Source organism: Schistocerca nitens, chromosome 5 (genome assembly GCF_023898315.1).
Source record: "Schistocerca nitens isolate TAMUIC-IGC-003100 chromosome 5, iqSchNite1.1, whole genome shotgun sequence".
Taxonomy (NCBI): Eukaryota; Metazoa; Arthropoda; class Insecta; order Orthoptera; family Acrididae; genus Schistocerca; species Schistocerca nitens.
The window spans coordinates 466,616,029-466,642,044 of record NC_064618.1 but is presented as its reverse complement, the minus strand read 5'-3'; the positions used below and the strand labels follow the sequence as shown (position 1 = coordinate 466,642,044).

The window sequence follows — 26,016 nt, the reverse complement described above, 5'->3', positions numbered from 1 at the left end:
AATTAAATGTTATTTGTTCTGTTGTATGTGTTATCTGAACTAGTGTGTTTTCATGTGTTCTGTCATGCTTTTAAGTTGGTAAAAATAGTTTTCTACGTCTCCTATAAGTTTTTATTTCATGTTTCTTTTTAGTATTGCCATAATTTTGGTTAAGCTTTTAACTACTTGTCAAAGATACAGAAAATATCCTAAGTCTATAAAGAAAAAACACAGACGATAGCACTGAATAGTATACAAACATAGATAAAAATTTACTCGAAATACTGATAGTTCCTTCTCTGAACAAAATCTCGTGGTATTAACAAAGGAAATTAATTTCATATATGAGTCGGTGACCATTGTGAATATTGTGCGAACAAAGCCGTCTAGATCGCTATCAAAATTTTCATTATTTATTGCACTGCTTCTGGTACTGCCGTCGTCAGCTATCTGCAGTTAAGATTAGAAGGATCACAAAGAGGCGACCGGTGTTCGTTATACAACAAGCTACAAAATATCTTAAGTTAAAAAAATCTGGAAACCTAATTTGATGAATACGCAACTACACTCGTTTGAACTGTGTTTTGTACATTGACATTGAATGTTTAAATTTTGAAGACTACATATCTGTGTTTCTATAACTATGAAAAGAGAGGAAAATATAAATAATTAGCGAATCCGGCAGTGCTTCACAACTGCTAAATATGTATGGGAATCAGATATACGTCCTAATCTCCTTGTCCCATCCTCTCTCTATCTCTCTCCTACTCTGTTTGCCCTCTCCTCCTCTCCCTTCCTATCTTTGTCCATTACCTTCTTCCCGCTCCCTGTAATATATCTCTTACCCCACAGCCGGCCGAAGTGGCCGTGCGGTTAAAGGCGCTGCAGTCTGGAACCGCAAGACCGCTACGGTTGCAGGTTCGAATCCTGCCTCGGGCATGGATGTTTGTGATGTCCTTAGGTTAGTTAGGTTTAACTAGTTCTAAGTTCTAGGGGACTAATGACCTCAGCAGTTGAGTCCCATAGTGCTCAGAGCCATTTTTTTCTTACCCCACACTCACCCTATTCAATTCCCCCTCCCACATCTCTCTGTCCAAATCTTCCTTCCCCTTGTTTATATCCAATTCCACCCCTTCTGACATCCATTTCCTCCTCCTCCTCCTCTGGCTGACCTTATTTACTGTAATTGCAAAGCAACCTTGGTTGGGAATAGAAGTCAAAGGGAACGGGTAAATCGGTTGGAAACATTAGTACACGGCGTTTGAGAGTGATGTTTCCAGTTTCTGGGTCTGTGAGGATACGAGTTTTTATGAGAGTATTTCGAATGGTTTTCACCTACGATCACGTAGGACTATAAAGTTAGCCATAAGCACAACTTTCCTGCTTTCTGTTCAAAACGACTGCGAAAAAGAAAACCACACATTCTCACAGTACAGCTTAGCATGTTCTTTCATGCACCTGTTTTAAAGGAAAGTGTTTAGTGTATAATCCTTATTCGATTTGCCTTCAAGCGCTGTCTACGCTCTTCGTCAATCGTACTGACTCGACGACCATGTACTCAGCCTACAACGCGCGTATGCTGACCGATATTTCGACGCCTGACTGGTTGTATTTTTTCCAAAGAAATAAACAACGAACTGAAATCAACTGAATGTTTGCAATGCACCAAATTACCAAGAACGTACATCAATTCAATCTCCGCAACACACCAAAGATATGGTCACCACCGATAACACACTGAAATATCGCTTTCAATTGTACTCCTTTTCGCAAAATATCAATATCCAATGCGGAAGTGGTTGTTATGAGACGGTAAGATTTCTTTCATTGAGATTTTCATACAAAATACCATCAAAATTTTCGACTTTTCCGGCGGAGTTTCCAAAAATTTTATTTCATACAAACCTTGTCCTGATCCTGCCTCGGGCATGGATGTGTGTGATGTCCTTAGGTTAGTTAGATTTAAGTAGTTCTAAGTTCTAGGGGACTGATGACCACAGCAGTTAAATCCCATAGTGCTCAGAGCCATTTGAACCATATTTTGAAACCTTGTCCTGACAATTACGAACACGACAACAACAACAAAAATCAGCCAACTCGGTCGAACCGTTCTCAAGCATTAATCTTTTATGCATATGGCAAATGATTTTTATTTATATAGATTAACAACGTAACATTTGAGGAAACGTCCCCCATATTAGCATCATCTAGCGACTATAACTTACGACTCTGTACAAAATTGTTAGCTAACGCTTAGTCGAGGCCCCTATTAGGCTTATTGATACTGACACCGAACGTTGTTCTACAAGTTGTAAGCCTTTTGATGTGTGTACTTTCAAAAAAATTGTTTTTAACTTTTTTTACTTTTCATTTTTTTGTTGTAGCTTGTTGCTGTATAACAAACGCTTGTCGCTCTTTATGTTCCTCTGACCTTAAATGCAGATAGCTTATGACGTCAATAGCCGAAGCTACGTGATAATTAAAAAAGAAACAAATTTAGTAGTTATCTAGACGGTTTTATTGAGAAACGATCTCATAGTGTTGAGGAAATTTAAGCAGATTTTTCGTGGTTCCCTCTGGTTAGGACGCGTACGTTCCCACGAGTGGGCGCTATGTTTTTCCGCGCCGCTGCTTTTACAGAGAGCGGCGGTCGCGGTCCACGGAGAGTGTGACCTTCTTCGGCTGCAAGCCGTTACCCTGCGTCCACCGGCCAGCGCGGATACCTCCAATTATCCTTGGCAAACCGCTAGGCCGTGCATTCTTCAGTAGGTCGCGACGCCGAGAGCCCGTTCCTTAATGTGCCCTAATTGGGAGATACTGGGCAGCTACGCCCGCGAACGTTGCTTTGCGAAGCCCACGTTTGCCTCGCCCTGGCGCCCAGGTTGACCCTACGCAACTTTCCCCGAATAGCGTTCAAGGCGAGTACCCGCAGCGGGAACAATAGCTAACAACCAGAATGCTGGCGTTGTCATTACGTCAACGGAGACTGTACCGCTCTCCGCCGCGGTGTTCACTTTTACCTGAGCCCCGAGGCGAGCAAAACTAGGCGGAAGGGAACTACCTGCCACAGCGGATGACCGACATTCAACTCGAAGCGTTCCGTGCTGATGATTGCCCACCGTAGTCTCTAAACTTCCGTCGCGTGTACTTTCCTTTCTCCGTTGGAAGTAGAAATTTAAAATGTCGCTTCTTAAAGCCAGCTGTTAACATAAAAAAGAGTTTACACTTACATTTCTTAGGTCGCGTGAACGACAGCTAATAAACTAGAATGAGATTTTCACTCTGCAGCGGAGTGTGCGCTGATATGAAACTTTCTGGCACATTAAAACTGTGTGCCCGACCGAGACTCGAACTCGGGACCTTTGCCTTTCGCGGGCAAGTGCTCTACCATCTGAGCTACCGAAGCACGACTCACGCCCGGTACTCACAGCTTTACTCTGCCAGTATCTCGTCTCCAACCTTCCAAACTTTACAGAAGCTCTCCTGCGAACCTTGCAGAACTAGCACTCCTGAAAGAAAGGATATAGCGGAGACATGGCTTAGCCACAGCCTGGGGGATGTTTCCAGAATGAGATTTTCACTCTGCAGCGGAGTGTGCGCTGATATGAAACTTCCTCGCACATTAAAACTGTGTGCCCGACCGAGACTCGAACTCGGGACCTTTGCCTTTCGCGGGCAAGTGCTCTACCACTTGCCCGCGAAAGGCAAAGGTCCCGAGTTCGAGTCTCGGTCGGGCACACAGTTTTAATGTGCCAGGAAGTTTCAGCTAATAAACTACTTGTTAACTAACTGTTCGAAAAAAAAGGTGATTACTACTAACCCAGAAAGCACTCTACTGATCTCTCCATTACTATAAATTAGTCCTATATATGCGGTGCCTGTTCGGACATGTCCATAAGAACAGACACCACATACAGATAGTTAAGGTGACGACAGCTCTCTTCAGTGCGGGTGCACACCAGGCTCGAAGTCTTACGAGAATCGACTACATGCCGCGCGCGAGTAATGAACATAATGGGCAAGGGGCACTATGTTAGTTGTGTGTGGCTAAGTTGAGATTTGAGTCTGACGGGAGGAGTGCTAGTGTATGCCGTGCAATTGCGACGATCACAGTGTCTGGACTGCGACGAGACGACAGTCATCGGAATATTCGCAGCGGGCTATAGCATGGAGCCTCCTAATGTCGTAACGGGACGACATTTATTATCCTGGTTATATCGCCGAAGAGGAACGGCATTCCTTTATCCAACAGTGTAAAAATTTTTTTTTAAAATATATAGCTTAGTGGTCAGTGCATTTGCCGCGTAAGCGAGAGACACAGGTTCGAATCTCGGTCTGGTACAAATTTTCAACTTCCTCCATGCCGACTCACAGCCAATGCCTGTAATTCCTTTACATCTTACAAATTAGTCAATTTGCCTCGGCTCACAAAATTTAGAAAAAGCTACTGTACACGAAAAAAATTGTAATTGAAGTAATAAAAACTTTGTTACATTTCGAGAAATAATGAATTTACGACTAATTTCTTTGAGAAAAGCTGTTTTCCAAACGTATCACTTCCAGGGGCAGATGTGGATTCTGACCACAATCTATTGGTTATGAACTGCAGATTGAAACTGAAGAAACTGCAAAAAGGTGGGAATTTAAGGAGATGGGACCTGGATAAACTGAAAGAACCAGAGGTTGTAGAGAGTTTCAGGGAGAGCATAAGGGAACAATTGACAGGAATGGGGGAAAGAAATACAGTAGAAGAAGAATGGGCAGCTCTGAGGGATGAAGTAGTGAAGGCAGCAGAGGATCAAGTAGATAAAAAGACGAGGGCTAATAGAAATCCTTGGGTAACAGAAGATATATTGAATTTAATTGATGAAAGGAGAAAATATAAAAATGCAGTAAATGAAGCAGGCAAAAAGGAATACAAACGTCTCAAAAATGAGATCGACAGGAAGTGCAAAATGGCTAAGCAGGGATGGCTAGAGGACAAATGTAAGGATGTAGAGGCTTGTCTCACTAGGGGTAAGATAGATACTGCCTACAGGAAAATTAAAGATACCTTTGGAGAGAAGAGAACCACTTGTATGAATATCAAGAGCTCAGATGGCAACCCAGTTCTAAGCAAAGAAGGGAAGGCAGAAAGGTGGAAGGAGTATATAGAGGGTTTATACAAGGGCGATGTACTTGAGGACAATATTATGGAAATGGAAGAGGATGTAGATGAAGATGAAATGGGAGATAAGAGTTTGACAGAGCACTGAAAGACCTGAGTCGAAACAAGGCCCCGGGAGTAGACAACATTCCATTAGAACTACTGATGGCCTTGGGAGAGCCAGTCATGACAAAACTCTACCATCTGGTGAGAAAGGTGTATGAGACAGGCGAAATACCCACAGACTTCAAGAAGAATATAATAATTCCAATCCCAAAGAAAGCAGGCGTTGACAGATGTGAAAATTACCGAACTATCAGTTTAATAAGTCACAGCTGCAAAATACTAACGCGAATTCTTTACAGACGAATGGAAAGACTGGTAGAAGCCGACCTCGGGGAAGATCAGTTTGGATTCCGTAGAAATGTTGGAACACGTGAGGCAATACTGACCTTAAGACTTATCTTAGAAGAAAGATTAAGAAAAGGCAAACCTACGTTTCTAGCATTTGTAGACTTAGAGAAAGCTTTTGACAACGTTAACTGGAATACTCTCTTTCAAATTCTGAAGGTGGCAGGGGTAAAATACAGGGAGCGAAAGGTTATTTACAATTTGTGCAGAAACCAGATGGCAGTTATAAGAGACGAGGGGCATGAAAGGGAAGCAGTGGTTGGGAAAGGAGTGAGACAGGGTTGTAGCCTCTCCCCGATGTTATTCAATCTGTATATTGAGCAAGCAGTAAAGGAAACAAAAGAAAAATTCGGAGTAGGTATTAAAATTCATGGAGAAGAAGTAAAAACTTTGAGGTTCGCCGATGACATTGTAATTCTGTCAGAGACAGCAAAGGACTTGGAAGAGCAGTTGAACGGAATGGACAGTGTCTTGAAAGGAGGATATAAGATGAACATCAACAAAAGCAAAACGAGGAAAATGGAATGTAGTCAAATTAAATCGGGTGATGCTGAGGGAATTAGATTAGGAAATGAGACACGTAAAGTAGTAAAGGAGTTTCGCTATTTAGGGAGCAAAATAACTGATGATGGTCGAAGTAGAGAGGATATAAAATGTAGACTGGCAATGGCAAGGAAAGCGTTTCTCAAGAAGAGAAATTTGTTAACATCGAGTATAGATTTAAGTGTCAGGAAGTCGTTTCTGAAAGTATTTGTATGGAGTGTAGCCATGTATGGAAGTGAAACATGGACGATAACCAGTTTGGACAAGAAGAGAATAGAAGCTTTTGAAATGTGGTGCTACAGAAGAATGCTGTAGATAAGGTGGATAGATCACGTAACTAATGAGGAGGTATTGAATAGGATTGGGGAGAAGAGAAGTTTGTGGCACAACTTGACTAGAAGAAGGGATCGGTTGGTAGGACATGTTTTGAGGCATCAAGGGATCACAAATTTAGCATTGGAGGGCAGCGTGGAGGGTAAAAATCGTAGAGGGAGACCAAGAGATGAATACGCTAAGCAGATTCAGAAGGATGTAGGCTGCAGTAGGTACTGGGAGATGAAGAAGCTTGCACAGGATAGAGTAGCATGGAGAGCTGCATCAAACCAGTCTCAGGACTGAAGACCACAACAACAACAACAACATCACTTCATCGGAGTGTATACTTTCGCTTGCTCGCTTTTACAGAATGCATTAGCTCAACACCAAGAACTGCACACAGCAGAAGATAAACTGTCATATCAACCATTTGGCGACACTACTTATTGAATTAATCACAATGCGCCTCACACTGCAGTTGTCCTTACACATATTTCAAAATGATTCAAATCCCTCTAAGCACTATGGGACTTAATATCTGAGGTCATCAGTCCCCTACACTTAGAACTACTTAAACCTAACTAACCTTTGGACATTACACAAATCAATGCCCGAGGCAGGATTCGAACCTCCGACCGTAGCAGCAGCGCGGTTTCGGACTGAAGCGCCGAGAACCGCCAGGCCACAACGGCCGGCTACACATATTTCCCAAGTGACTTTGGGAAATCTACTTCGTAAACTGAAGTACCACGGTAAACTTCTTATTTTTAAATTATGAACCACACTTCATAAAACAGTCAATTTAAACGCGATATAAGTTGACACACATTATATTGTACAGTCCGTTTCGAAAGTTGCTGTATACTGGAATACGGACTACTCTTGTAGATTACTTTGTAAATTCGAAACAGAGTTGGCAGAACACGAGTTGGAAGAACTGTTTGTTCACAGATACGCAATTTTTTTTAAATTCGTGGCACTGTTACATAGCATGTAACCGTTTCGTTCAGCTGATGAAAGCTATTTAATGTGAAGGTTAATGTTCAGATGTTCGATTTGCTTGCCTTTCGACAAGCAATTGATACACGGATTGAGTGCAGGAGGCACTAGCTGAAAAATTCCAGAAAACAGACGTGCCTCATCGTAATGCAGCTCGTCGACTTACTGAGAAATTATGAGGGACAGGCTTAATTTTACACACCGAACGTAGTGGAAGACCACCTAAACTAAACGAACAGAAGTTATTGGATAGTTCTGACTCCATGCAACAGAGCCCAGTAAAATCACTGTGCAAGTTGGCACAAGAAGAAGATATAGGTCCTGCAAGCGCGCATAAAGCAGTTAGACAAACATTGAAATAATTCCCTCGTAAATTGAGAGTAGTGCAATAATTAAAAAATGGGGATCATGAAAAGCGAATCCGTTGCTGCAAATGATTTACATCTTTCACTGAAAGGAACACCATTAACATTCTTGATGTCACCTTCTACACAGAGAAGGCTTAGTTCCATCTCCCGTGCCATTTTACCGCCAAACACTCGACTTTGGTTAACGGAGAATCCTCGCGCTGCGCTACAAACGCCATTGCATGATCACAAAATTTGTGTGTGAGTAGCAATAGCCGGACGGTGCATTGTTGGATTTTTTTTCTTTTTTTTAAAAATCCGTGAACAACTAACGTCATTGTTTAATTATCGACTATCCAATTGCCATCTAAATGGACACGAAATAAACTACTCGTGGTTTCAACGAGTTGGCGCTACTATACAGAGAGCTGACAACACTATGCGTCTTTTGAAAGAGTTTTTTTGGGAAACGTGTCATCTCAAAAAACCTATGCCCCCACAGGCCAGCCTTTACACCACCAGACTTTTTTTCTTTAGGGGCCAGCAAAATCTGTGGTGTATCGCAATCGCCCACTCACGTTTGTGACTTAAAAACTGAAATAATTGCTTACGTGAGAAGTATATCACAATGAGATCTGCAGAAAGTGTCTTGCAATAAAATAAAGCGCGTTCTGACTTGTTAGTCATTACCAACATACGTTGTAACTGCACAGCAATGTTCTGAATACACTGTGGTATAAATAATAACATGAAACAAAATTATATGCAGTAACAAATACTTAGATTATCTGTGCATATAATCAAAAGGAAGTAAAATGCATTTGGACTCAATGTTCAGTAGAAACACCACAGACAGTATTATCGAATGTATAGCTACATTTGACTTACTATGTGGAGAGAAGGGGATAAATTTTAATATCTGATGTAATATTTTCATTATTAATGTAGCTGATTTGGTACTGATCACTGTAACGATCACACAGTTTCGTCATATGAAGATTGGAAATGTCAAATGTTCTAAGCACCAAATCTCACATTTTTCAGGAGAATAAAAAAACAATGTATTTCTGTTTATAGGTAACTTGTTTCTATCCAAAAAATCGAAAAGCTATTCAGGTACCACGGAACTATGCTGCTCATCTCATCACTGCAAAAAATAATGACACAAATTATAAAATAAATCATTTATTAAAAACATTCTGGGTGCCAGGGATCCGACTAGTTCTAAGTGCCATCAAGAACACTTTTGCTTCAGGTGCCATTAATCCTGAGGCACTTCGTTTTGCTTGTAATAATACAAATATAAAAATAAAGCAGATGGACACGAAATAAACTACTCATGGTTTCAACGAGTTGGCGCTGCTATACAGAGAGCTGACAACACTATGCGTCTTTTGAAAGAGTTTTTTTGGGAAACGTGTCATCTCAAAAAACCTATGCCCCCACAGGCAAGGAAGTAAAATGCATTTGGACTCAATGTTCAGTAGAAACACCACAGACAGTATTATCGAATGTATAGCTACATTTGACTTACTATGTGGAGAGAAGGGGATAAATTTTAATATCTGATGTAATATTTTCATTATTAATGTAGCTGATTTGGTACTGATCACTGTAACGATCACACAGTTTCGTCATATGAAGATTGGAAATGTCAAATGTTCTAAGCACCAAATCTCACATTTTTCAGGAGAATAAAAAAACAATGTATTTCTGTTTATAGGTAACTTGTTTCTATCCAAAAAATCGAAAAGCTATTCAGGTACCACGGAACTATGCTGCTCATCTCATCACTGCAAAAAATAATGACACAAATTATAAAATAAATCATTTATTAAAAACATTCTGGGTGCCAGGGATCCGACTAGTTCTAAGTGCCATCAAGAACACTTTTGCTTCAGGTGCCATTAATCCTGAGGCACTTCGTTTTGCTTGTAATAATACAAATATAAAAATAAAGCAGTAATATTTAACTAGTAGAACTGTAGTCAAGAAAAATCATTTTTCATATCTATGAAATTTTTTATAGGAGAAAAATAAAATTCAAGAAAACAACCTCTCAGTATTGACTTCTGTTTCTTACACCACTACATTCTTGGGAGCAGATGTTACGATGTTTACTGTAGAACTCCCTGTGCCGTTGAGGAAGAAATGGCAACATCGCCAAAAGGTCTTTCTGTTTTGCAACTGATAAAACATGGCTGGTTTCGTAGACGAAGCAAGGCATGGCATACGTCAGCCATGGTCTTTCCTCTTTTGAAGACACTGGCATTTTTCCATTCTACTGCTTCACAGTAAAAAAAAAATTAATAGCTATTTCAGAAGAATGACTACGGGAGACTTCGATCATACTGCATTTGAAGATATTATACGCCTGTGTTGACAATAATGTTTTAGCAGTATTTTTAAAATTAAAGAAGTGAGTGCTTGCATTGCAATTACATGGAATTGTTTCATAATTTTAGCTGATTCAGCAGTCTTGTGTAAATCTTGGGGAAGAAGGCCTTGCTTACCTTTTATCTACCAAGCCGCCACATCTGGTAACGAATTTCTGAGATATTTTCGTATTTAACTTATCGCGCGAGAACTTCGCAACTTTACACAGAGATAAAGCAGAAGAGACTCACGTGTTCTTCACTAATAGCACGAGGCGCGAGACGACAATAACGTTGTTTTCGTCGTTCTCCGTTTATGTCGCGCTCTTCGATGAAGACGTGTTTACAGGTGCGGCTTCTTCGTAATCCCCTGTCCTGCTTGCGAAATACCGTAATTGTTCCTTCTGAAGGCTGAAAAATTTACAAGCTACTTAAACATAGAGCGAGAAGCCACATCTTCTTTATGACGTTCAGCTGAGATCGGGATGTCATTACTGCGACTGCTGTATGTCCTGTACGTCATCCTCATTTGAAGAGATACTTTGGCAGCATCGACAATCCGCAAGCAATGTTATCTGTCTGCCAACTCAGATGACGACAGTTTATTTTAATGTGAGTCTCACCCAGCACTGAAGGGCGCTGGTATCTAAGTAATGTTCCCTGCTCAGAAAACAAAGTTCTGTCGGCATAGAAGCATAATGATTTAGGAAGGACGTGACCATGGTTTCGTTAAAGAATTTCCCAGCATTTGTCTGAAGTATATCAAGTAGATGCACCCGTACAGGAAATTGTATCAGACCCTCCTTCAATCCTGGTTCTACTGCCTTAACTACTGCGACAACTTAATCTGTTTCACCGACATCCTCATAGCGTAACTGAATTTTGTTTAGAATTTTCTCCGAAAATTAGACGTTAGCCCCACCCTGAAAATGAAAATACATTTGAACTGTTTTGCTGTTTGCAATGTCAATAATATACCGAACCTGTCTCGGATATAGAGGGTTGGAACCTTGAAAAAATTCAGTCGTTATAGCTTAGTAGAATTCAAATACACTTTACAGCAGTGTTCACATAACACAGCAACAAGTTTCGAAAGTGCGTTACATAATTTTAAAGCGTGTGTGCTATGTAAATAATTCCAAACGAAGAGTTACAAAATACAGAATAAACGTAAGTACACTTAACTGTAAACTATACCTGTATGACTCAGAAAACGTACAAGCCAAATGAATTGTTATTTTGCATAGGACAGTTTCAGCGTTCAAAATGCAGCTGACATAAACGTAGTAGTGATGAAATATAATAGTGTATTACGCCAAATAAAGATGGGTTAAAAATCGAAATTTGTCTTGGTATGAAAAAGTTACATAAAAGTACAAAGTTGTTGTATTCTACAAATAAAGAAAAACTACAATATGTGAGCGATGTACGCTAACGATCAGTATTGGTTCCAGGACATGCTTAGGTTACAGACATAGCTCTGGAGAGTAACGAGTTTTATGATTGCTTCAGTTGTCTGTCGTTTAGATGACGCGACACCACAGACCGAAAACGTCGTCAGCACGGTGGAGATTCGAGCTTCAAGAAAGCAATCAAAGCAAGAACTGAAAAATTAACGGAAATTGCACGGGAATATGTGAGTTATAAAAACTACACAACAACAGAACACACCCAACCCAACCACCCGTATGAATTGAACGACATATTGTAAACAAAATACACGGACGACATCTATAACTGAATTTTTACTGAACCTGTTTAATCGCGTGTAGCACAATGCGCTAGATGATGTTGGAAAACTTGCTGCTATGAAATATGCAAATATAAGAATTTCCGACACACATGGCTTCAATAACCTAGCACCAAACAGTCACCTTAGAAACCTTGGTCTACGCTACCACTACCGTAAAGTCGCTGTACAACGCAGAACGAGAGTATAGCGATGTTCAATACATTCGACATCTCCCACTAAATCTATATAGGCTAAGCACCACCCGTACCATTCGGGATGACGACGGTTCAATCCCGCGTCCGGCCATCCTGATTTAGGTTTTCCGTGATTTCCCTAAATCGCTCCAGGCAAATGCCGGGATGGTTCCTTTGAAAGGGCACGGCCGACTTCCTTCCCTAATCCGATGAGACCGATGACCTCGTAGTTTGGTCTCTTCCCTCCAAACAACCCAACCCAACGACCCGTATGAATTGAACAAGATATTGTAAACAAAATACACGGACGACCTCTATAACTGATGCCACCTACGCCACAAGTCAAAGAAAATATCACTGGCTCGCTATGTTCACTTAAGCCCATTTTTTAATTTCGGCCCTTCTTTACAACTACTTCTGGACATCGATATTGCTTGTAAGTTCTTGGAGTATTGGACATCTACTGTAAAACCAGATCTTGCTACTGGTTACGAGTTCACTCTTATTTTCTACCTGCAAACAGGATCAACAATTATGTCAACTATTGAACTGCGTATTCTCGTTCGCCAAACAGTGACGAGTTCACGACTAATCTCTTCTCTGCTCTTTGCCGTTGCAGGCGTACGTGTCGTGCGCGCTGGGGGTGCACAACGTGGGCTTCGTGATGATCTGCTTCGGCGTGGTGAACGCCATCTGCTCGCTGCTGTTCGGCTCGGTGATGAAGTTCGTGGGCCGGTTCCCGCTGATGGCGCTGGGCGCGCTCGTGCACGCCTGCCTCGTCGGCGTGCTGCTCATCTGGAGGCCCAACCCCGCCACGCCGCTCGTCTTCTACGCCATCTCCGGCCTCTGGGGCGTCGGCGACGCCGTGTGGCAGACTCAAGTCAACGGTGAGTGCGCGCGAGTGTAGCCGCTACAGCAACAGCTTTGTACCGGACACCCTGGCGAACGGTGCACACGGCAGAATGCTGACATTGCCGCTTTCTAGAGGTCTCGCGCAGCTACAGCGTGTTTCCGTTAGAGCGTGCAAAAATGTAACCGGACATAAGGAATGCTCCTCTGCACAATTTGAGATAGGGAACCTGGTGTCGGATAAGCCAGCTTAAGGAGATATTGAAGTAAACCTGTCTACAGCTTTGTCTAGTATAACCGTTTTCCACCGTATTTCTAACTAACATGCGTTACAATTACTGTGCTGTTTATTTACATGTACACTCTTTACTGCTGGGAAACAAGCAGGACGAGACCGATTACTAGGAAGTCACGATGCAGGTTTTGTTTATTTAACTTGTCCATAAGGTATTTACGTTGTCCCATGACCCGTTTCGCGTGCAATACGAGTACTTGTAGTGAGGTCCGTTGCAACACGTTCCAGCATCTCCTCTTCAAAATCGGACATGTCCGAAAGAACAGACACCATATCCACATAAGTATATAGTTCTGGTAATACCGGCCATGACCTTCTTCTTCTGTGCGAATGCTCACATATTACCCGAACCCTTACTGGACTTGGTAAGAATGTCTTCCACGAGTAATGAGTGTGTTGGGTAGGGATACTACGAATGCAGTGTGTGGGCGTATAAGGTGAGAATGTGGGTCTCGCGGGAGGCGTGCGCGAGATAGTCCCTGTAGTCGCGCTATCTTCTGTGCCCTCGGCGGCTCAGATGGATAGAGCGTCTGCCATGTAAGCAGGAGATCCCGGGTTCGCGTCCCGGTCTGGGCACACATTTTCACCTGTCCCCGTTGATATATATCAACGCCCGTCAGCAGTTGACTTAACTGCTAAGGTTCCCCTAAGCTTACACACTACTTAACCTAAATTATCCTAAGGACAAACACACACACCCATGCCCGAGGGAGGACTCGAACCTCTGCCGGGACCAGCCGCACAGTCCATGACTGCAGCGCCTTAGACCGCTCGGCAGAGACCAGGAGTTTTTGAAGTGTGGTACAGCAGAAGAACAGACAGATCCGATAATCAATGGAAAGGTACTGAACTGAATCGAGCAGAAATGAAATTTATGGTATAAATTCACTGAAAGAAAGAATCGGTTATTAGGACAGATGTACAGCCGTCAGTACAACTGATGACAGAGGAAACCGAGGAGTTTAAAATTTGTAGAGAAAGACCGAGGCTTCCACGTAAACAGGTTCAGATGGATACAGGCAGCAATCGTCACTCTGGAATGAAGAGGCTTGCACAGGAAAGACTGTCTTGGAGAGCTGCATGAACGAGTTTTCGGGCTGAGGAGTATAACAAGAACAATAAATACTCAAAAGTGTAACAATTGCAGCACTTTCGTTTACTGTTATGGATTTTCCACACTTTTCATGTTTAATAGGTTCATGTTCTCATTTTTACCAAACCGAGTGCTGAGTAGGGCGTAGATTCCAATCAGTAATTACTCTAAGTTCACATTTCCTTCTGTCAGAGAGTTTACGACGTTCGAGGGCAGCCTTATTGATTCTTCTTGCTCCTACAGCTTTATTTCTCCCTTGAAATTCTTTTATTTCGTTCTTTGCCTCTTCGAAGTTCACTGTCTGGCCGAAAATGTCCGGACACACCTACGTAATGCAGAACTGAACATCAGATGCCACGGGAGGAGGACAGAGTATTCAGCTGTCGGTAGAGGAACAGTACCGGCAGAATGAGTAGGCCAGGAGAGCTCAGTGCACTAGTCATTAGACGTCAGCTCACTAATAAGTCCGTCAGGGACATTCCAACTGCTGACCAAGTCGACTGTTGTTGATGCGACTGTGAAGTGCAAACGCGAAGGAGCGACCACAGTTTCATCATGACCAGCGGACCTCATGTACTGACGGACAGTCACCGTCGAGTGTTGTCCAGGGTGCTTGCAAAAGTTGCCTGAAATCATCGGAAGGAATCACTCGTGATTTCAAAAATTCTACTAGCATTCCAGCTAGAACGATCATTGCGCGTGTAGAGATTTAAAAAGAGTGGGGAATAATGGTCGAGTAGTTCCTCCTATGCGACATATTTCTGTACTCACTGCTAAGTGATGGTTGACGTGGCGTGAAGAAAGACGCCACTGGACAGTGGACGACTGGAAGCAAGAGAGTTGGAGTGATTATCCAATGGAAGGGTTTTAGTTTGGCGAATGCCTGGATACATCCCATCACGTCTAGTACCAACAGTGAAGTACTGAGGAGGTAGTGTAACAATATGGAGCTGTTTTTCGTGGATATTATGTGGTCCCTTATCACGCTTGAGAAAATGCTAAATGCGGAACGATATGAACACATTTTATAGCAATGCGCACAGCGTACAGTAGAGAAACAGTTCGGAGACGATTGTTGTTGTATCAACATGACAATGCATCCAGTCATAAAACATCATCTGTGAACCAATGGTTTGTGGACAGTAACATTTATGAAATGTACTGACCTACCAATAGTTCCGACCTCAATCTAATGGAACACCTTTAGGATGAGTTAGAACATAGACTTCAAACCGTACTCCAGCGTCTAACATCCTTCTCTACTTTTGGCTCTTGAGGAAGAATGGGCTCGTATGCAGACTTTCTGACGACCTCACTTAAAGTGTCCCCTGCAGAAATCCGTCATAAAGGTGAGATGTGAACACACGCCATATTAATGTCCGCTCGTAGGTGTCCAGATACTTTTAAACATTTAGTATACCTTTCATGGGAAAACGTTATTTACCGACGTTACAGTGACTGACAGATGGAATATTCTTACAAAACTTAATAATAATGTCCACCTACTCACTTTAGGAGCGCTTTCACGACGCCAATGTACATTTCGAAATCACAGTTTCATCAGGTGATGTTGAAAAGAAAAAAAGTCGTCTTGTGGGAGTTATAGTGCGTTCTGAATGGCAATCCACGAAATTGTGGCGGAATAATACAGCATTAAACACTGAAGCGCAAAGGAAACTGGTAAAGGCATGCGTTTTCAAATACAAAGATATGTAAACATGCAGAATACGGCGCTACGGTCGGCGTCGCCTGTATAAGACAACAAGTGTCTAGCGCAGTTGTTAGATCGGTTACTGCTGCTACAATGGCAGGTTATCAAGATTTAAGTGAGTTTGAACGTTGTGTTACAGTCGGTGCACGAGCGATGCTACACAGCATCTCCGAGGTAGCGATGAAGTGGGGATTTTCCCGTACCACCATTTCAGGAGTGTACCGTGAATATCAGGAATCTGGTAAAACATCACATTTTCGACATCGCTGCGCCCGGAAAAGATCCTGCAAGAACGGGTCCAACGACGACTAAAGAGAATCGTTCAACGTGACAGAAGTGCGACACTTCCGCAAATTGCTGCAGATTTCAGTGCTGGGCCATCAGTAAGTGTTAGCGTGCCAACTTTTCAACGAAACATCATCGATATGGACTTTCGCAGCCGAAGGCCCACTCGTGTACAATTGATGACTGCTTGTCACAAAGCCTTACGCCTCGCCTGGGCCTGTCAACACTGAAATTGGACTGTTGATGACTGGAAATATGTTTCCGGGTCGGACGAGTCTCGTTTAGGGTTGTATCGAGAGGATGGACGTGTACGGGTATGAAGACAAGCTCATGAATCCATGGACCCTCCATGCCAGCAGGGGGTCTGTTCAGGCTGGTGGAGGCTCTGCAATGGTGTGGGGCGTGTGCAGTTGGAGTGATATGGGGCCCCTGGTACGTCTTGATATGACTCTGACATGTGACAAGTACGTAGGCATCCAGTCTGATCACCTGCATCATTCATGTCCATTGTGCATTCCAACGGACTTGAGCAATTCCAGCAGCACCATGCGAGACCCAACACGTCCAGAATTGCTACAGAATGGCTCCAGGAACACTCTTCTGAGGTAGACCTCCACCCCGTGGTACTCTTACGGATTTATGGACAGCTCTGTAGGATTCGTGTTGTCAATTCCTTCCAGCACTAGTTCAGATATTACTCGAGTCCGTGCCATGTCGTGTTGCGGCACTTCCGCGTGCTCTCTGCGGCCCTACACGATATTGGGCAGGTGTACTAGTTTCTTTGGCTCTTCAGTGTTGAAGAATATTTGTAGATTGTTGTTGAAAATGACGGCTCTATTTTTGTATATGAGCTCACAACGAAGCAGCAACAGAATAGCTACTGTGGCTACAATGAAATTAAAAATGAATTAGGTTTAATAGCATGTACTGGTTCGCTGCGAAATATTCGCGTGTCTGAACGCGCGGACAACTGCACGGTATCAGAGACGCCCGCAAAACAAATTCTAGCTGCCACAGAGACAGGATTCCCACGGGCGCGCCGCGCGCCTCGTAATGAGCCTGCTGGGCGGGGCAGGAGTGTTTCTCACGCCCCGCCTCTGGCAGACCTTGTGCCGCTCACCGCCGGGTCGCAGCCTGACCCGGGACCTGACGCGACGCCCACGGAACTCCGCCCGCCCTTACTTTGCGTTTCCCGCAATCGCGCTCCGTTCCCCTTTCGGCGATTACCACAGACTGATCTGCTCTGACCTTCGGGCCTGTTTCGCTTTTTACTTCATTTCCTTCGCGATGCAACAGCCACGGAGATCATTTACACGTTTCGTACACTTTATATACGCAGTACAAAATTCGCAATACTTCGCATGTCCCACCCACGAATAAAAAAATCTGTAAACTTTACGAGGGATGCCTCCTCCCCCCCCCCCCCCCCCGCCCAGGTTTCATCGGTCGCTAAATTAAAACCACACTGAAATTTCGATACGTTGTCCTCGATGGTGAGTGTTCATCGGAGGTGAGGGTATCAGGGTATCATCTGGAGTGCCCCAGGGAAGTGTGGTACGTCCGCTGTTGTTTTCTATCTACATAAATGATCTTTTGAATAGGGTGGATAGCAATGTGCGGCTGTTTGCTGATGATGCTGTGGTGTACGGGAAGGTGTCGTCGTCGAGTGACTGTAGGAGGGTACAAGATGACTTGTACAGGATTTGTGATTGGTGTAAAGAATGGCAGCTAACTCTACATATAGATAAATGTAAATTAATGCAGGTGAATAGGAAAAAGAATCCCATAATGTTTGAATACTCCATTAGTAATGTAGCGCTTGACACAGTCACGTCGATTAAATATTTGGGCGTTAACATTGAAGAGCGATATGAAGTGGGACAAGCATGTAATGGCAGTTGTGGGGAACGCGGATAGTTGTCTTCGGTTCATTGGTAGAAGTTTGGGAAGATGTGGTTCATCTGTAAAGGAGACCGCTTATGAAACACTAATACGACCTATTCTTGAGTACTGCTCGAGCGTTTGAGGTCCCTGTCAGGTCGGATTGAGGGAGGACATAGAAGCAATTCAGAGGCGGGCTGCTAGATTTGTTACTGGTAGGTTTGATTATCACGCGAGTTTAACGGAAATGCTTCAGGAACTCGGGTGGGAGTCTCTAGAGGAGAGGAAACTTAGAGAACCAGCATTTGAGGCTGACTGCAGTACAATTCTACTGCCGCCAACTTATATTTCGCGGAAAGACCACAAAGATAAGATAAGAGAGATTAGGGCTTGTACAGAGGCATATAGGCAGTCATTTTTCCCTCGTTCTGTTTGGGAGTGGGACAGGGAGAGAAGATGCTAGTTGTGGTACGAGGTACCCTCCGCCACGCACCGTATGGTGGATTGCGGAGTATGTATGTAGATGTAGATGTAGAAGCTTCGCGCAGATGTGTTGCGCAGTGTCTCTAGTATGTCCGTCGATAGCGTTACATCACACTTTACAGTCCCGAGCACACAGTGAGCACGTAAATGTCCTTGGAACAATTGTCTCCTGACACCCGCCAGGTTAGGCGACAGCGCTAATGCGCTGCCTCCTGGACTCGGGTAGGCGCGCTGGCCCCGGATCGAATCCGCCGGCTGATTACCGTCGTCGGTCGGTGTGCCGGCCAGCCTGGATGTGGTTTTGGACGGTTTTCCACATCCCGCTAGGTGAACACCAGGCTGGTCCCCACGTTCCGCCTCAGTTACCCGACTCGCAGACATCTGAACACGCTCGCACTATTCCATGAATTACACTCGACGCATACAGCAGGGGCACACTAACTCCGTCCCGGGGGGTATGGGGTGGCGGCAGGAAGGGCATCTGGCCACCCCTTTCCACTAACCTTGCCAAATCCATCAGCGCTAGACATAGCACCAGTGAAAGAAAGAAAGAAAGAAATTGTCTCCTGACAAGTGCCATGTGCGTGTTGTCATTCGATTTCTTCATGCTGAGGGGTTCCACCTGGTTTCATGCAGTCCACATAACGTAACTATCAAGTGTGACAACAGAATGTGGTAATGGTGCGTGGAGTTTGAAGCAAGACATACAGAAGTTCATGATGCAGGCGGTAAGGGAAGGAAGGGGGTGTCAGACAGGGATCTCATTCAGCGATTGAAAATGACGATTCGAGAGAATCGTATACGAAGGGCAAATCAGTATCGGAGGACACCACTGGTAACTGCTTCTGTCCGACACTTACCAATGCTCCGCCGTCGTCTCCGCTAACAATATGATAAGACATGATCTGAAGATGATTTTTGAGAAAATCGAAACCGGTTACCATCTGACGTGTGATTTTTAGTTTTTAATAAATCCTAGCGATCAGGACTGGTTAGTATTTTAATTATCTATCAGATCGACGTCATTTTCTAGCAATATTTTCAAAATTTATTATCGGCGAAGATTTCCTATCAGTCTCAGTAACCCTCCACCCCGCCTTAAATCCCAAAGCATTCAGCCGTGTTTTATGGACTGAGGGAGTAATACATAGTATGATGTTTCATCTAGACATGAAGTTTGTTGCTATATGCCAGCATATGCAGTGGTAAAACACTGGATCCGTATTGGGGAGGACGGCGGTCAAAATTCCTGTAGGGACATCCTGGTTTAGGTTTCCCGTGATCTCACTAAATTGCTGAAGGCAAATTTCGGGGCAAAATCTGTTCCTATCCTTCCCCAACCCGAGCTTGTGTTGTGTCTCTATTAACCCTGCATTTTCAGAAGCTGGTCTTGCACCAGGCGTACTCTCCAGAGCGAAAGAACAACATTGGTCAGTAACGCAGCTTAAACAGCTTGTGAGACACACTGAATAGCGTTTTAGCTGCGAAGTACTGAACTTCGCAAGCGCGTAACGAGCACCAATCACTTGGGGGTCGCCACAGTTGTTTCTTATTGGCACGCAACTAGAGTCTGGTGTGCGCAGCTCGCATAACAGCGTGCCGTGCGACCCGTGATCTGGGAGGACGGCAGGTCCGGGGCTTGGTGCGTGTTGCTGTTGCTCCTGCTGCTTTCTCTGCAAGCAGTTTCAACTTTCTCCGCCTCGCGGCATTTGCAATTTTTCTCGGCCTTTGCTTTCGCGCCTCCGAATTGTGGGCGCCTCGAACAGGTGCGAATTGACACAGGCGCCCCCTAGAGTTGCTAAACAACTTGTTATGCAGTCCTCGTTTCCTTCCAGGAACTGTTGACTCGACACATTCTTCCTAGCCGAATGAAATCCGTCGTTTCTACCATTTTTCATTCCGACTGCCTGTGTTTCCGTCTCCGTGTAGCTATTTGCCGGAACAGCTACTTTCTACAAATTTTCCGGTCTTTTCGACCACTTTCACAGTGCCATTTTCCTCCAACACACTGAAAATTGAACTTTTCTCCTAACATAACACGAGAGGACCTCGAAAAGTAGGTTAATTATTATTGTGCCAGGCAAAGTAATGTTTTTGAAAGCTACACTACACTCCAGGGTGCCACAAGTGTACGACACTATTTTTCAACATACTCACCAAGTCTCTGCAAACAACGTCGGAGCGTTTTACCGATCGTTCAACTCTTCGACAATAGAAATCTGATCACGAAGCTATACGAGAACCGCTGTGTAGTCGTTGGAAAATCCCCCACCAGCCCAAATGTTCTTTGAGCTTGTCGAAATGGGGGAAATCGCATCGTGCAAGCTCTCGACTTCTCGATTAGAATCACTTACGTCTCTGTGGCTTTGCTCATATTGTTGACACAATTTCCCTACAGCTGGGCTTGACACTGCATATGGTCCATATACTGCCAGAATTTCTCGGTGAAGCCGTGCGCAATTTAGTTTGCCCACAAGAATCATATAGTCCCGCGTACTTCAGCTTAGAAATTATTTTCCAGTCGCTTCACCATTTCACTAGCATACTGTGTTGCACCCGTTACACGTACCGCAGCAGAACTGTGTTTGCAGGAAACTAAAACATGTACTCTACTATGACGATGCGCCACTCTTGTTGCGCAACGGCCTTAGTGTTGGACGATATGTGAATATGTTGCGTTTCCTCGCGATTTCTGTGTTACTTACATATTTGTCTATGCAATTGTTATACTTTTGAATAATGGAAATTTGGAAATTTGTGGTAAGGTCAAACTGCTAAGGTCATCGGTCCCTCAGCTTACGCACTAATCTAACTTAAATTAACTTACGCTAAGGACATCACACACAACCATGCCCAAGGAAGAACTCAAACCTCCGACGGGGAGACTTTTGAGTATTTATTGTTCCTGTTATGCTCCTCAGCCCGATGACTGGTTTGATGCAGTTCTCCAAGACAGTCTTTGCTGTGCAAGCTTCTTCATTCCAGCGTGACTATTGCAGTCTATATCCATCTGAACCTGCTTACATGGCACCCTTGATCTTTCTCTACAAATTTTAATCTACTCGGTTTCCTCTACTATCAGATGTATTGACGGCTGTACATCTGTCCTAACAACCGATTCTTTCTTTCAGTAAATTTATGCCATAAATTTCATTTCTGCTCGATTCAATCCAGTACCTTTCCATTGGTTATCCAATTTGCCCGTTCTTCTGCTGTACCACATCTCAAAAACTCCTAGTTTCTTTTTGTCTATATTGTTCGTCGTTCTCGTCTCACTTCCCATATAAGTTAAACACTCCAGAGAAATACTGTTAGAAAAGACTTCAAACATTTCTACTGACAGCTGAATTTATATACGATGTTAAAAAATTCTCTTTTACAGTCAAGCTTTCCTTCATTTTGCATCCCCCTTACTTCTGCATCGTCAGTTATTTTGCAGCCAAAACCGCGGAACTCTTCTAGTGCTTTTATTTTCATTTCGTAATAACATTACTTGAGGAGCAAACGATTTAATTTGGCTGTTCTTCGTTGCTCATATTCTACTTTTATAATATTTTTTCAAGACTGTATCAATTCCTTTTACCGGCTCCTTGGGCCATCGTCAGATAACTTAATGTTGAACAGATACTCCACGCAACTTCAGCGAGAAGTACAAAGATATCTTTGTACAACATTCTTTATACAGCTAAGAATTCTCTCTGAAATTGTGTGGACTATCTATTCCACATTAAGTTCTGACGATGGCCTAAGAAGCGAGAAGTACAAAGATATCTTTGTACAACATTCTTTATACAGCTAATAATTCTCTCTGAAATTGTGTGGACTATCTGTTCAACATTAAGTTCTGACGATGGCCTAAGAAGCCGAAAGCCGGTTCATAACGAACTAATAAATAGTATTGTGGAACATTAATACGTCGTACTTAAGTTATTAATATGTCTACGTTCCTCCAAGAACCGACGGAATGTTCCATAAATATTAACAAATTAAAACAATTATCCGTTTGACTCAGGTTTTTTTCGCCCTCGAAACGCTTCGTGAGGGAAAGTAAAAGTGACAGACGCAGATAATAGTACTAATTTGTCTTTTATGGTTTCTGACACATTTACTGTGTCATCGGCAAATCTAGAAGCTTTTTTTTATTCTCCCCTATCTCTAATTCTCCCATTTCATCTGCTGCCTACTTCAACTTTACAAATCGATATTCCCGCTGTCAGTGCACCTATTGCTTCCATATGCAGCTCTTTCGTTGCAACAGCTGATGCCGCATTGTTTTTCTGGTGCTCATTAATGCAAAAATCTTAAAACTATCGATGCTGTCTTTTGAAGTGTGACTTTTCCTTACATTGTTCTTCGGCTTCAAAACCCCAAACGCGGAAACAAGCGAATGTCTCTGGATTTGAAAAAAAGGGTCAAATTTCAGAGCCGCCAGGAGCTGCTGCTGATATAAATGTTTGTAACTACCGGTTTCGATTATCTAATCACATTCAGGTATCATAAAATTAATTTCAACTATCATAATGTAGGCTCAAATAAAATAAAAACCACCCCGCATCATTGCGTTTTACTTCTGACGTAGGGCAGTTTTTATCTTATTTGAGGCCACAGTATGAACGTTGCCATAAACGCAGTTGTAATTAATTTTCTGTTGCCTGAATATGATCAGATAATCGAAACCGGTAGTTAATGAAGATTGGTTCAATCAGGAGCTCTAGGCAGTTCTTCGCTCACGCACTATGACGTTTGTGGAGAACGAAAATCTCCTACCAATATGGATTCCGTAAGCATTGATGTTGCAGAACACAGCTCGCTCTGTTCGTCCATGAGATCCAGAGCGCCGTAGACGAAAACGCTCAGGTGTGACAGTGGCTCAATTTTGGACCCCATGGGAACGTGGGGGAAGGCATATTCGTCATGAAGGTTGTCGTCGACCACGTCTGACCACAACAAGAAAGGATCACCGTATTATGCATCAAGCTTATCGTAACACCTTCCTTCACATCTGCGCCTGCCATACGAGAACAAGTAATGGACTCCCTGAAACATTCTGTGTTTCCCCGCACCATTGGTCGGAGAGTTGGGGCAGCTGAACTAGCGAATTATCAACCTGTGGTTAGGCTGCTGTCAATGCCGCAACACAAGCGGCTGGGTTTAGAGTGGTTAAGTGACTAGAAAGCCTAAAATGCTGATGAATAGCATCACACTGCTTTCGTCGACTAATCGCAGTTCTGCACTTCCCCGGATGAACATCGTTGGCAAGTACAGTGGCGATATGGAGAGAAGTCCCATTCTTCCAATGTTTTGGAGAGGCGCAGCGCTGTTACTCCTGGCGTCATGCTATGTGGACCCATCGGGTATGACTTCATGTCCCGGCTGGTAATAACTGAGGAAACCCCGACCGTGCAACGGTACGTCACGAACATCCTGTATTCTCGAGTTTTACCTCTAATTTGACAGTATCGTGATGCCATTTTCCAACAGGACAATGAGGTACTCCCTTGGCCAACAATAACACCAGATCCGCACCTGATAGAACATGTGTGGGACCTGCTAGGATGTAAACTCCTTTTCAGGGCCAGTATCCAGGATATCAAACACCAGTGACAAACGTTGTTGGTCGAATTGCCTCATGAGCGGATACAACGGCTTCATGACACCTATCACTACCATATCAGTGCATACATCCAGGCCAGAGCTGGTGCCACGATATACTGATAAGTTGGTCATACTACCGAGTTCTTGGTAAATGTTTCTCGAGTTTGCAGTCACTGAAATTACATCAGACACCCTCGAAACCGTGAGGTGCCATTTCGTTTTCTCCTCCCTTACTGGGTGCCTCACTACTTGTCAGGCAGTGTATTTTAGCAGACGCACGCCGTCGCGTCTGAGGTGAGCTGAGTCGATTGCGCTGCGGTGCAGGGCTGTGTACGGCGAGCCGTCGACCCCGCAGCGCCCGGGGCGACGCCAGCCGGCACGGCGCGCCTGTCTCAGCCAGCCAGGGGTCGTCTTTTTTAACGGTGCGTTTCTTGCGGAACCGGTTTCTAAAATGGCGTCCGCGGTCGGCTTTGCTCGTTTTTGCCGATACACAATGGTACCATTATACCGGCTTTTGCATGAGCCATTCAAGGAGTCTGCTCGTTGGAGTCACGCATGAATATCACAGCATCCAATATACGCCAACAAGCAGGAACACGTCCCGCTTAATAGAAATAAACCACACGCTCTAGAGATCGGAGAGAGGGGGGGAGGGGCGCAGACAGTTTGCAGAATCAGACGTAATACTACCTTTCCCTTTCTGGTTAACCACGTTTATTTTCGTAGCAATAAAACAGCGAGATCGTAGAAAAATGGTAACATGAAAAAAGAAAATATCGCCGCTAAAAAATAAGAAATACACACTATCAAAGAAATTAATCTTGGCAAATGCCTATGAGTGCTGGTTCCTTTTTTCTTTGCATAACACTGTTCGTAAAAAGCGATTTGCATTGGGAAGTGACAGTATTCAAATCTGTGTGCACCCTTGATATGGTATGGTTATGGAGATTTTTCTGTGTCACTTTAGGCGAATCCGGCGAGAGCTGGAACAGAGATTTCACAAAGCAGTAATTCAGCTGTTCTTATACCACGTCTCCTTATTTTCGTTGTTTCGATCTCGCTGTTTCTACGTACTTCATACGTACAAATCTTCTCCTTCATGTACATTTTTTACTCTCTGTTGCTCTTTCCTTGCACACTAATCACGTACTGAGTCCTTAGCACATTACAGGCAAATTTTCTTCAACTTACTTGCTTCCACGTATAAACTCTAAAGACTGAAATCAACCACTTAATCACCTCATTCTGTGGCAATGCACAGCTGTCACACTAGAACAACATTTCTCCAAATTCTTAAAGTATTGGAAATATTTCTTTCCAGCACAGGAAAACTGAGGTATATGGTTCAAATGGCTCTGAGCACTATGGGACTTTCTGAGGTCATCAGTCCCCTAGAACTTAGAAATACTTAAACCTAACTAACCTAAGGACATCTCACACATCCATGCCCGAGGCAGGATTCGAACCTGCCACCGTAGCAGCAGCACGGTTCCAGACTGGAGCGCCTAGAACCGCTCGGCCACTCCGGCCGGCGACGCTGGATGCCGCCTGTTGGCGTTACGGGCACGTGACGTGGTAACAAAAGTATGTAAGCGGAGCAGGGGATCACCCTAGGGAAGATATGGGCTGCAAATCGGGAAATCCGAAGAGATAAGCGACTTTGACAAAGAGCAGATTATTATTACGCAGAGCCTGTGAACGAGTATTTCGAAAACGTTGAAGATGTTCGAACGTTCACGTCCTACTGTCGTTAGCGCCTACGGAAAGAGGTATAAGGACAGAG

At 43.6% G+C, this 26,016-nt stretch overlaps 1 protein-coding gene across 1 annotated transcript in view; it reads left to right on the top strand.

The window, feature by feature from the left end:
* The window catches only part of LOC126259244 (UNC93-like protein), a 246,046-nt gene that overhangs the window by 209,885 nt on the left and 10,145 nt on the right, over window positions 1–26,016 (top strand). Inside the window, exon 6 of the mRNA XM_049955868.1 lies at window positions 12,661–12,928. Within this exon, the coding sequence (XP_049811825.1) occupies window positions 12,661–12,928 (268 nt within the window). The remainder of the gene's footprint in view (window positions 1–12,660; window positions 12,929–26,016) is intronic.